Source organism: Lissotriton helveticus, chromosome 5_1, assembly GCF_964261635.1.
Source record: "Lissotriton helveticus chromosome 5_1, aLisHel1.1, whole genome shotgun sequence".
NCBI classification, from domain to species: domain Eukaryota; kingdom Metazoa; phylum Chordata; class Amphibia; order Caudata; family Salamandridae; genus Lissotriton; species Lissotriton helveticus.
Genome location: NC_136065.1, coordinates 1,377,836,870 through 1,377,849,494, shown reverse-complemented (window position 1 = coordinate 1,377,849,494; position 12,625 = coordinate 1,377,836,870). Strand labels below are relative to the sequence as shown.

The window sequence follows — 12,625 nt, the reverse complement described above, 5'->3', positions numbered from 1 at the left end:
AAACAGCACCAGGGCGCACAGCACCCAGACCAAAAAGCCCACAAGGCCCGACCTCCCAACGCCAGAGAGGAGCCAAGAAAACAGCACAAACCAGGGCAACCCACGCCAAAGGAACCAGGAAGCTAGGACAACAGCCAAGCAACCCGACCACGCAGGAGGACCCGCAGGCCCAACCAAACCCTGGAAGGAGCCCACGCAGCGCCCAGGCCAAAGCAAAGGGCAGGGAGGAACAGGACACCCCAGCACAGAAGCAGGAGGAAGCAGAGAAGGCAGAGGGCCAAGTCACAGGGAAATCCCGGATAACCCGCAGCCAGGAGGGATGACCCCACAGCGGCAAGAGCACCACACAACTGCACCCCAGCAAGAGAAGGGGGGGGGGCGCCCAAACAGACCCACGCCGGGAACAAAGCCCGGGGAAGCTAAGGCCATGACACAGAACCAGAAAAGAACCAGGAAACGGCCAGCAAAAGACCCCACAGAGCAGGCCAAAAAGTGACAGCCCAGCCCGGAAGTCCATGAGGCCGACCCAAACCAGCACGAAGCCGGCAGACCCGTAGCCACAGGACCCCACACAGGCCCAAACAAAGGCAAAACAAGCTCGGGAAGAGAACCGCCAACAGGAGAAGGCCCCGAAGGACCCACCAGGACGAGGCCACAACTGCAGAGCACCCCGCCAGGACACAAAAAGAGAGCCCAGGCAAGGATGCAGAGCCCCAAATCCGAGACCAACAGGCAGAAGCGGAAAAGCCCAAGCAGACACCCAGCCAGGCACCCACCATGGGATCCAGATGAGACCAGAACCACCCAGGGAAGAAGAAGGAAAACAGGCGCTACTCGAAGGACACAGCAGCAGAAAATGACAGCCCGGCCCAAACAGCAGCGGCACGAACCCCAGGGACCAAAAGGCGAACCGCCACTGGAAACACAACCCAGGGGGGCACCAAGGAAAAGAAGAGCAGGTGCCCAACCACACCAGCCAGAGAAGCCTCTACCAGGAACCCCAAGGAGGCCCCAACCAGGAACAAACCAGGCAGGAACGTCGGCAGAACCAAGAGAGGCGGCCAGGAAACACCCGAAGCAAGCCAAAGGCAAGCACAGGGAGAACAAGGGCAGGAGCCAACAAGATCAGAAGCAGCCAGACCCCAGGACCAACCCGAGCACACAGAAGGCCCCCGGGACAAACATCCGAAGACCCATGCCAGAGCAAAGGAGAACAGAACAACTGCACCCAAGGCAGCACGAGCCACCCAGGCGCATGCAGCGGGGGCAGAGCGCCCAACAGAGTACCAGGCATGACACCAGGAAGCCAGAAGAGGAACCAGGTGCAGTCCAAGCGACCGGAGGAACAAAGCCATGAACCAGGAGCCCCCGCGCCCCAAAACCCTGACACCAAGCCAAGCAGAGGCTATAACAAAACAGCCAGCCCGCAGAGGAGGCAATGCCACCAGAAAAAGGGGAGGGGGGACTCAGCACAACCAAGGCCAGGCCATGACAACCGCACCCGCGACAACCCGAGAAGCCGGGGCGCAGAGGGGTACAGAAAAGCGGGAAAAACCCCGCGGCAGGCTAACAAAAACCCAGGGGAACCAACAGGATCCGCCCCCTCATCCTTCCCGTCAGTGATACAATGAATCTCTAATTGTGAGAATTCATCCTCATCACCTATCATGTTCACTTTAGTGTTCCTACACATGCGAGCATAATGTCCTCTTTTCCCACAGTTTCTGCAAATGGTACTTTTCGCAAAACAATTAGGGAAATTAGTTCCATGGTTTTGGCTACCACACCTAGGACATTTTAATTTACCATCCTTATTAAGATTAAAATTATTTTTTTGTCTGTCAAACTTGGTAGCAGTCTTGTCCTGTTTAGTATTTGTTTTACTAACCACTGCAACTGATGTGTCCCCGCAGAGCACATTCATGATCCACTTTACTAATACTGGAAACAGGATCACTAGAAATTGTGCTGCTACGCATCTCTTTGACCCAAAAGGAGGTATGCTCAATACTCTCAACAATCATTATAGCTTCTTTAAGATTCGGATTTTTAGATAATAGCTTTCCCTGAATTTTTGAGTCATTAGTGCATCGCACAAGTTGGTCGCGGATAAGAGAGTCAGTTAATTGCTCAAACTCACAGGTTTGTGCCAATGACTTTAATGCTGCCACATAGTTGCCCACTCTCTCTCCTTTGGCTTGCACACACAAAAAACAATTGTGTCTTTCCATGGCTACATTAATGCGAGGTCCAAAATGTGTTTGTAACTGTAGTAAACTCATTTCGTAAACATCACTTGGTTCACCCGCTCCTCTGCCTATTGGTATAGGATCTAAACTGTCGTAAATATTCCTTCGCTCAGTACCAAGATTGTGGAGTAATATAGCTTGTTTTCCTATTGCAGAGATTTTTTCACCACCAATGGCTAAGAGATAGGAATCAAAAAGTGGTTTCCATTTCTTCCAAGGAAGCACAGGTTCACCTCGTTCACTTTAAAACTGTGGAGGTTGGCTCATACCACTGGACGACGTCATGCTGAAAAGGAAATCAACTTAACAAGCTAATAAAATAAACTAATACAATAATCTAAAATAAATAAATAAAATAACAAGTTAACCAAACTCTTAGGCAAATTTGTTCCACGTCTTTTCCTGCACTACAGACCATTCTGGATGCTCAAAAATACTTTTTTTTTCCAGCTCCAAATGCAAAATAAAAATAGGATTAATATAATAAATTGAAAAATAATAAACTTGCCTTATCTCTCTGGAAATAACTTGTAGTGCAAATAAAAAATAGAGACCAAAAGTTGTTTACAAAAGAGATCTGCACATCACTTGGCTGCTTGATCTTTTATCTCTCAATGACAGTACATCACGAAATTCATTTCTTTTGAATATATTCTTTACATATGTGGGTCAGCACCATAAGTCTGTGTATGTGTCTGATTGCTGATTGCCTCGGCTCTCTGTAAACAATGTACTTCTGTGCTGGTAAGTTGTTAATTTCCTTCATGCATTTCTAATTGCTCCAGCACCTCTTCACATTGCACTTCTATGATCACACATATGATCTATGATCACACATAAACAAACCTTCCACGTTCTTTAATCGCTGGTCAGTAATGCTCTATTACTTACCGGTAATCTTCATTACTCCGGGTCCCGTAGTCCTCGTCCCATTCATTACTAAGTGGAGATGACCATCTCACGAAAGAAAAAAACAAGAGGAATGCTGGGACCCTAATACTGCCCCTCCCACCGGGAGTACATAAGCAGTACTTACCCAGCATCCCTCCTGTACAACCAAGCCCAGACAGGAAGGCCGGCCGTCCGGGAGAGAGGGAGGGAGGGGCGTATGAATGGGATGCGGACCCGGAGTAATGAAGATTACCGGTAAGTAATAGAGCATCACCCCCAGGTCCCTTATGTCCTCGTCCCATTCATTACTAAGTGGAGAATACCAAAGCAGAAAACCGGCCTTCCACACCCACAAGCACACCCAGGAAACCACAACAAAAGCAGCAACCCAAGGGAGCACAGAGGAGGAGGGAAAGGGGGGACCGCAGGAAACAACCAGCCCGCAACCCAGAACAGGACAGCAGGGACCAAACAAGGACCGGAGACCAACAGAAGGCCAGGACCCCAACAAGGAGGCCTCCAACCAGAAAAACTGGAACCAAGATCCAAAGGACACGGAGGAGCAACCCACCGGATAAGGCCGCCAAGCCCAGAAACACCAGGACGGCACACAGGACCCGACAGCCACACAGACACAGAGAAAACCGAGGCAGCCCCGAAGAAGGCCAAATAAAGAAATGGCCAACAGAGCCCAGGCACAAGCCGGCCCCAGAGAATCAAGAGGAGAAAACCCACCAAAACCACACCGAGGAGGCCCAGGAAGCAGCAAGTGCCCGGGAGCCGAACAGGAGCAAGACCCCAACCAAACAGAAGAGACAGGCAAGGGGAAAGAGACCCGAAAACTTCAGGAGGCGAAAAATCACTACCGGGAAGGAGGCCACTAACCAAACCAGGAAGGTCACCAAACCCAGAACAGCAAGGGAAGAGGAGGCCAACCCATAGACCACAGGTCCGAGACGCCCCCAGAAAGAACCAGTCGAAAGCCAACCAACCAAGGAGAGGCCACCAAGACTGGAAACCAAAAACGAACAAGCCCAACAAGGGCGGAGACAGAGCCACTGGCCACAACCCCCAGAAAACCCCCAATCCCAAAAGGGAGGAAACAATGCATGACGGGAGACCAGAGCAACCGGGAACTCCCAGCAGCCCTCAAACCAGGCACAGAGGGCAGAACAAACAGGCGCCAAGACGGCAGAGGACAGAAAAGGCACCCCACACCCAGGCCAAGCAAGCAGCAAGGGCAGGAGCAGCAGAAAAAAGAAACAGCACCAGGGCGCACAGCACCCAGACCAAAAAGCCCACAAGGCCCGACCTCCCAACGCCAGAGAGGAGCCAAGAAAACAGCACAAACCAGGGCAACCCACGCCAAAGGAACCAGGAAGCTAGGACAACAGCCAAGCAACCCGACCACGCAGGAGGACCCGCAGGCCCAACCAAACCCTGGAAGGAGCCCACGCAGCGCCCAGGCCAAAGCAAAGGGCAGGGAGGAACAGGACACCCCAGCACAGAAGCAGGAGGAAGCAGAGAAGGCAGAGGGCCAAGTCACAGGGAAATCCCGGATAACCCGCAGCCAGGAGGGATGACCCCACAGCGGCAAGAGCACCACACAACTGCACCCCAGCAAGAGAAGGGGGGGGGCGCCCAAACAGACCCACGCCGGGAACAAAGCCCGGGGAAGCTAAGGCCATGACACAGAACCAGAAAAGAACCAGGAAACGGCCAGCAAAAGACCCCACAGAGCAGGCCAAAAAGTGACAGCCCAGCCCGGAAGTCCATGAGGCCGACCCAAACCAGCACGAAGCCGGCAGACCCGTAGCCACAGGACCCCACACAGGCCCAAACAAAGGCGAAACAAGCTCGGGAAGAGAACCGCCAACAGGAGAAGGCCCCGAAGGACCCACCAGGACGAGGCCACAACTGCAGAGCACCCCGCCAGGACACAAAAAGAGAGCCCAGGCAAGGATGCAGAGCCCCAAATCCGAGACCAACAGGCAGAAGCGGAAAAGCCCAAGCAGACACCCAGCCAGGCACCCACCATGGGATCCAGATGAGACCAGAACCACCCAGGGAAGAAGAAGGAAAACAGGCGCTACTCGAAGGACACAGCAGCAGAAAATGACAGCCCGGCCCAAACAGCAGCGGCACGAACCCCAGGGACCAAAAGGCGAACCGCCACTGGAAACACAACCCAGGGGGGCACCAAGGAAAAGAAGAGCAGGTGCCCAACCACACCAGCCAGAGAAGCCTCTACCAGGAACCCCAAGGAGGCCCCAACCAGGAACAAACCAGGCAGGAACGTCGGCAGAACCAAGAGAGGCGGCCAGGAAACACCCGAAGCAAGCCAAAGGCAAGCACAGGGAGAACAAGGGCAGGAGCCAACAAGATCAGAAGCAGCCAGACCCCAGGACCAACCCGAGCACACAGAAGGCCCCCGGGACAAACATCCGAAGACCCATGCCAGAGCAAAGGAGAACAGAACAACTGCACCCAAGGCAGCACGAGCCACCCAGGCGCATGCAGCGGGGGCAGAGCGCCCAACAGAGTACCAGGCATGACACCAGGAAGCCGGAAGAGGAACCAGGTGCAGTCCAAGCGACCGGAGGAACAAAGCCATGAACCAGGAGCCCCCGCGCCCCAAAACCCTGACACCAAGCCAAGCAGAGGCTATAACAAAACAGCCAGCCCGCAGAGGAGGCAATGCCACCAGAAAAAGGGGAGGGGGGACTCAGCACAACCAAGGCCAGGCCATGACAACCGCACCCGCGACAACCCGAGAAGCCGGGGCGCAGAGGGGTACAGAAAAGCGGGAAAAACCCCGCGGCAGGCTAACAAAAACCCAGGGGAACCAACAGGATCCGCCCCCAATGCGGCTGCCCAATGAGAAGGAACACCGACCCACCACCAGCAGGGGGCAGGGAGACGTGGAGGCACCCGAAGTATGGGGGGGGACAGAAGCACACCCCCAACAGGCCGCCGCTGAGGAAGCGAGAGGCTACCCCGACAAGAGCAGCAGAGGGCAAGGTGGAAGCAAGCAGGCAGGGAGACCCAAACAACACAGGGAACCCAGGAGCCAGCGAAAAAAGGGACCAGTCACCACAGCGGCAACAGGAACCCATGCCAATCCGAGGCAGGCTACCAAACAGAAAGAGCGAATGCCAACAGCACAGCGAAGCAGCAAACAAACTCAAAGGAGAGGAGAAACCACCCCCCCTAACAGCCTGAAAAGAAAACACAAAAGTACGCACGGCCAGGAGCAGGGGCACCACCCGAAGTAGCGACCCAAAGGGAGAAACTCAGCGGCAGGCACAACCTCAGAGTAGAGGAGAGCAGAAGCGTGCAGATGGCAAGGCCGCAGGCTGGCAACAGAAACCCCCAACCACGCAGAGAAATGGAGAGGACACAGGAGCCCGCGCTGACGATGAGCACCCCAGTGTCTGACTGCCCAGCACCAGCCAGAGATCCATGCTACGCATGCGGGGGGCAGGGTGGCGTCCAGAGTGCCCCAAAGAGCACCAGGGAGGAGTAACTGCAGCCACACACAAGCACCCATCACCGTGCACACACAGGTAGCATTGTCCCCAACCATGGCGCACACAAACAGGGCATCGCAGCAGGCAACACATGAGGAGGAGAGCAGCCCTGACAAGAAGCTCCCCGAAAGGAGCCGGCAGACCACGCACAGGAAGCAAAACCCCAAGCCAAGAGCACACGACCAGGGCAATGCACTCCGGAAGCCACGCGGGGAATGGAACTGCAGAACACCCGGGAGGAGAAGAGCAGCCCCGCCCGCAGAATCACGCACCCGATGCTCCGAGCCCGAAATTGACACTCCCCGAGAGGAAGGCCATAAGCAGAATGCGCACACCGGAAGCAACGCCTCTCATCCAGGCGCACTCGAACAGGGCGGCAGATGCCCGGAGCAGTGCGGGTCACAGAGACCTCAGCAGGCCGCACAGGGGAAGAAGAGCAGCCCCGCTAGCAGAATCGCGCCCATCAGGCGTGCAGGAAAACAAACAGCCAGAGTGGGGGCCAACAGCACAACAAGGCCCCCACCGCCACCGGAAACAGAGGAAGCCACCCTGTGGTAGAGAAAGGCAGGAAATGAACGAGCTACTTCAGCGCTCGGTACCTGCATCCAGAAGAAAAAGGAGCGGGGCCAACAGCACAACAAGGCCCCCACCGCCACCGGGAGAAGCAGGAACAGGCGACAGCTCAATTGCAGTGTCCCCTGCCGGAAATGAACACGCTTCCCCAGTGCCCGTAACCACACAGTACGCAAATGGCAAGAAGGAAACAAAAACCCGGCAAGCGGGGAGGCGGGGGGGCAACCCCAGGAACAAGGTCCCCCCCAACGGCCAGAATACCAGGAGGCTGGCAGGAACACAGCAAGCAATGCATCCCTACCCGGCCAGGCTCAGGAAGAGGAGCATGCAACCCGGAAGAAACTCAGGAGACCAAGCTCCAGCCGCAAAGGGCCGGGAGGCCAACCAGGACACTGGCTCCAACAGGGACAGACTCCCAGCAAGCCCAGCAGGCCAGGAGAAAACCCACGGAAACCCCACGCCCGCACAGCCAGGCAGCCGGGCGAGGGGAGAAGAGAAGCACCACCATTCCAGCCCAGCAGGAGCAGCACTAGCACACCATCCATTCTGTCGACAGACAGAAAAAAAGAACAGGAGGGATGCTGGGTAAGTACTGCTTATGTACTACCGGTGGGAGGGGCAGTATTAGGGTCCCAGCATTCCTCTTGTTTTTTTCTGTCGTGAGATGGTCATCTCCACTTAGTAATGAATGGGACGAGGACATAAGGGACCTGGGGGTAATGCTTCCACGCACTAAACCTGTGCACGAATCATCCGCATTCTTCTCTATTCCTTACGTTCTGTAAGGCCTTCACGCGCTAATCCTATGCACGTGTCATCCACACTCCTCGCACACAATTTAAACAATGCGTAACTGCTGTAAATCGTGTGACAAGTGATTTACAGTTTCTTCTTCTAAAACCTAGGATCTAGAGTTCTACTCCTACATGCAGTCACACGCTCGTCGATAAACTTTTTCTTTTGACTTCCAGCACCATTCCACAAACAGTACTTTGATAGTCAAATAATTAAAACAAACCGACCTTCATTCTTTAAATCTTGTCAGTTCTTTTCATGGCACGCTGGGTTCTTCGGTGGGTGTTCTCCACTTATCGTCACCAGTAATAAAAGGATACTTCAAGGATCTGGAAAATCACAGGGATGAAGATGCAGCAGGATTCTTTCTTTCATGTACAGTCTAGTTGTGGGTTCTAGCTTGAAGACCTGCCGAGTTCCAGTGTTTACCAGCAGAAGAGTCTTTGACAGGCAGTCTAATAAAAGGATACTTCAAGGATCTTCAAAGAGAGTTTATTGTAACACCCACCAGACAAACTGCGACATCAGCTGGCACCGCAACTCAGCTCTCTTCACTGCGGCTCACACATTCCGCCGCTGATGTCATAACATTCCCATGTAGAACATGCATTTAAAGGGGAAGTTACAACACAGTTGGTTCCAGATGTCGTTGTGTGGACGAATCTAAGAATCGACCTTAGGAAGAGCCCTTAAGTAACCCTAAAAAGGGGAAGGGCCTCTTCTCTGGTGACCCACCTATCAGAGGGGGTCAGGTATTCTACTCAGCTGTCCTAGCCAGTCAGATACTCCCAGGGGCCAAGATTCAACATGGCAGAAGCAAGTGGCCACATGGAGGAGCTCTGAGCACTTCCCTAGGTAGGAGCTGGACAGGGGGGTTGTCACTCCCCTGTCCTTTGTGTAGCTTCACACCAGAGTGGAAACTATGGGCTCCTCAACTGGGCAAAATTGATTTATGCATGGAGCTCACCAAATGTGCCCTTCAATGCATTCCGGTGGTGTTCGGAAGCACCCCCCAACCTAATTCTGAAGGAGAGGTGGTCACACCTCTCCTTTGCAAAAAATCCTTTGTTCAGCTTCCTCTGCCCAAGTGAAGCTCATCAGTAGGGGGGTAGAACACTGCCTAGGGTCGGCAGCAGCGTGTGCTGGCAGTCAGACCCTGTAATGCTACACAGGAAGGTATTGGGGTCCTCTAAAGAGCCCCCCCAGTACATGGTATTATGCAACTAACACTGGAATCAGTGTAATTGCATGATTCTAACATGTTCGATATAAAACATGATCAGGTTTGGGGCAGCCATTATGTAGTTGGACATCTCGACTTGTCAATGTCCACTACACACCTTATAAAAGTTGTCCCGCACTTACAAAGCCCAGGAAATAGAGTCTGGGGTTTGTAGAGGTACCTCTGCTTGTGTAGGGGTACTCAGACACTTAGAACCATGCATCCTGCCTTTGAACTAAAGAGCCTACCTTAGGGGTGACTTATAGGTTTTAAGCGCAGTGGCCGGGATATAAGGGAAACCTTATATCTGAATGAAGGGTGCATGCACTCTATCATTCAGATTGCAATGACAGCTCTGCAGACACAGTTTGCATGGGCTTCTATGGGTGGCACAATACATGCTGCACCAGGACCCCTGGTGGACCATATACAAGGGACTTACACTGCCTCCCCAGTATTCCAATTGAGAGTTGTGTAAAAAGTCTTACCAGAGAATTTAGAGGTGAGAGCACTGCCACTGGGGTCCTGGTTAGCAGGATCCCAGTGAACTACAGTCAAATCACACTGACATCAGGCAAAAGGTGGGGGTATCTATACCAAACAAATACTACTTTCCAGCAAGGTGCTTACCAGATTTCATCCCTCCTGCCCAAACTGTCTGACGTTTTGTTATTTGTTCTGTCTCTTGACCAGCAATACTTCTCTGTGGGCACAGTTAAAGGTCTTAGGCCCGCTCAGCCTTCTTACTGTTGCCTGATCAGCCCTCTTTGTTTAAACTACCAGTTGTGACGCAATGTTTTTAAAGTGCTGCAACACGTTTCCCCCTTCTTCATTTGTCATGCTATAGTGGGACCTTAAACAGGGCCTAACTTACATGCTGCCCACTCCATTTGAGCTGCTTCATACCTGTCCCCTACAGCTCCTTACTATCAAGACAGTGTTCCTCATTTCCATCACTTCTGTGGACACGGGCATCCTTCCTGCCAAAAGGTGTGAAGCCATTCCACGTCAGCCAAACCATCACTCTGCCTGCATTCTATGCTTCATCTCACCCCACTGAAGACGAGGAGAGACTTCATCATTTAGACCCAAGAGTGCACTAAACTTTTACTCCAAAGACCACCAGGGGGCCAATCAGCTCTTTGTGGGTTTCTCTGGAGTGAAAAAACGCAAGGCAAAGCAGAAGAAACCATCTCCCACTGGATCATGCTCTGCATACAAATCTGCTGCAGTGCCTAAATAAAAAAACTTTGCAAGCTCTGTGTTCTCATTCTACATCTACCCTGGTGTCCGGACATGGGTAGGTCCCACACACTGGAGTACCTACTCGGTGGTAACTCCCTCCCATCAGCGTTGCGATTCCCCGGGATGTCCAGGTCAATGCCCCGCATCCACCCCTCTAGAGGTTAGCTAGAAGAACGAATTTCTCTTATCCCCCCTCCCAGATTACTTTTGAATTTGTGATACAGGGACGGTACACTCTAGGATACCCCTTTTTGACCATCACCTTACATTCAGAGCAGATGAGGTTTCTTTCCCTGGTCCTGATGAAACGCCACTCATCCTTTAGGAGATTTTAGGCATGAAACATGTCGACCTTCTAACCACCTTCACCTTCCATCACACACATCAAGCTGTTGCAGGTTGAATTCCCCTAGCCTGCCACGACTTTTCAGTCTGTTATTAGCCATAGCATTAGTGTCCAGCTATTAAAGGTTCTGATGGACACTCATAGCTATTTTTACCACGCACACAGCACCCACTCTACTCAACACACGTCTGCCCCACCACCCATTCAAATAGGGCCTCCGGCTGACAATCCAGAAGACCTCCGGCAAAGAGCCCCCCTGCGGGGCCCGTTGTGCATTGCAGCGCCAGCCCCGACGAGGAGCTGCCCTATGATGAAGCATGACACCTCTCAGGGTGTGTGAGGACCCTTGCTCCTTATTGGAACACTCCCTGCCTTCCTAGTCCCTAACTTACCTAGCCTCCCGCCTTCTCTTTTTCTAGGAACTGCATACTCTTTGGGTTGATCTATATGTTTCAAAGGCATGTATGCTGGACCTCAATCCTAAAACACCAGTGTCCCCCCCGATTGTGTATACTCATTCTACTTGTGCCAGGTGGTCACTTGGGCATCCCTTCATATGTTCACAAGTTATTATTGTCTGGATAGTCCAGTTCTCCAAGAAGGGAATTTTGCCCACTCGGTCCTGCAGGACTTTATGGTTTGAGTCCTGCCTTCAAATAGGTGCTGCTTTGCTATCTACTTAAAAGGTGAGGAATCTTCGGCTAGAAGTCGCTGTCAGAAGAAAATGTTACTAATCTTTAGTAAAGCTTTTTCTGGTATAAACTATCTAGCTGCATATTCCTCACCAACCCTCCCATACTTCCATCTCTGTGGTTTGACTTTATTCAGTTATGAGATCCCAAGTCTAGGAATCAACACACTGTCTACCGATCTACTTTTGGGGCTCTGCGTCTGGGGATGTGGACAGTCTTGAAAGCAACAGACAGCAGCATGTTCAAGTGGAGTCCTATATGGGGCCCGCATGACATTTTCCGGAGAGCCACAGGGTCATTGTGGTGCCGCAAGGAGCCACCTTCCACTGCACAGAGATACTGCTGAAAGTTTCCTGATCCAGTTTGGTGCTTGGGGAGTATTCAAAAGGTGAGGAATCTGCAGCTAAATAGAGTCTCTACCAAAGAGAACATTACTGAAGGTTGGTAACTTGTTCATCTGTTTCAAGGAACCATGGTGAGGCTTCAACTACAATACCACCTTCAGATTAGATATCCTGCTTTTGTCTGACTTCTAGCATTCCCTATGTAATAGAGCACAAGTAGTGTTGGGGTTGTCTAGTTTTGTTGTCGACTGTCAGGTTGGACCATCTGCAGCCAACCATATGACTGCAAAAGGAGTCCACTTGCCGTCCCTTACATTGAAGCAGATATCTCCTGACCCCCACACCTAATGACTGTTGCCCAACTTCATGTCTTTCAACAGACTCTACAATTTATATAGCTATCTGCATGGTTCCCTAGTCCGTATGTTCTTTTGCCAATTGCCATTCATGACCTTTTCTTCAATTTTTATCCGTAGGCTAAAGAGTCCTGGGAGATGGACACCAAAGAGAAATTGCTACAGGCTGCTGTGGTCAAGGACAAAGGAGCAGTTTACTTCAAGGTAAGTTTATCCTTTGAGGATAAATATTCTATGAGCTATAAAAGTAATATATATCAAGTGGCAATATCAGAATGATAATGGCAATAAATGAATCCAAATCTAAAGTTATGGTTGTCACAAAAAACACAAGAAGGAAGTACACTTCATAATGGTTCTTGGGGAAGGAAAACTTGGAGCA

General features: G+C 51.9%; 1 protein-coding gene across 8 annotated transcripts in view; it reads left to right on the top strand.

Moving 5' to 3' along the window:
* The window catches only part of FKBP5 (FKBP prolyl isomerase 5), a 796,880-nt gene that overhangs the window by 595,165 nt on the left and 189,090 nt on the right, over positions 1-12,625 (top strand). For all 8 annotated transcript variants that reach the window (XM_078644330.1, XM_078644336.1, XM_078644335.1 and 5 more), the window contains one exon: positions 12,364-12,447. In XM_078644330.1, the coding sequence (XP_078500456.1) occupies positions 12,364-12,447 (84 nt within the window). The remainder of the gene's footprint in view (positions 1-12,363; positions 12,448-12,625) is intronic.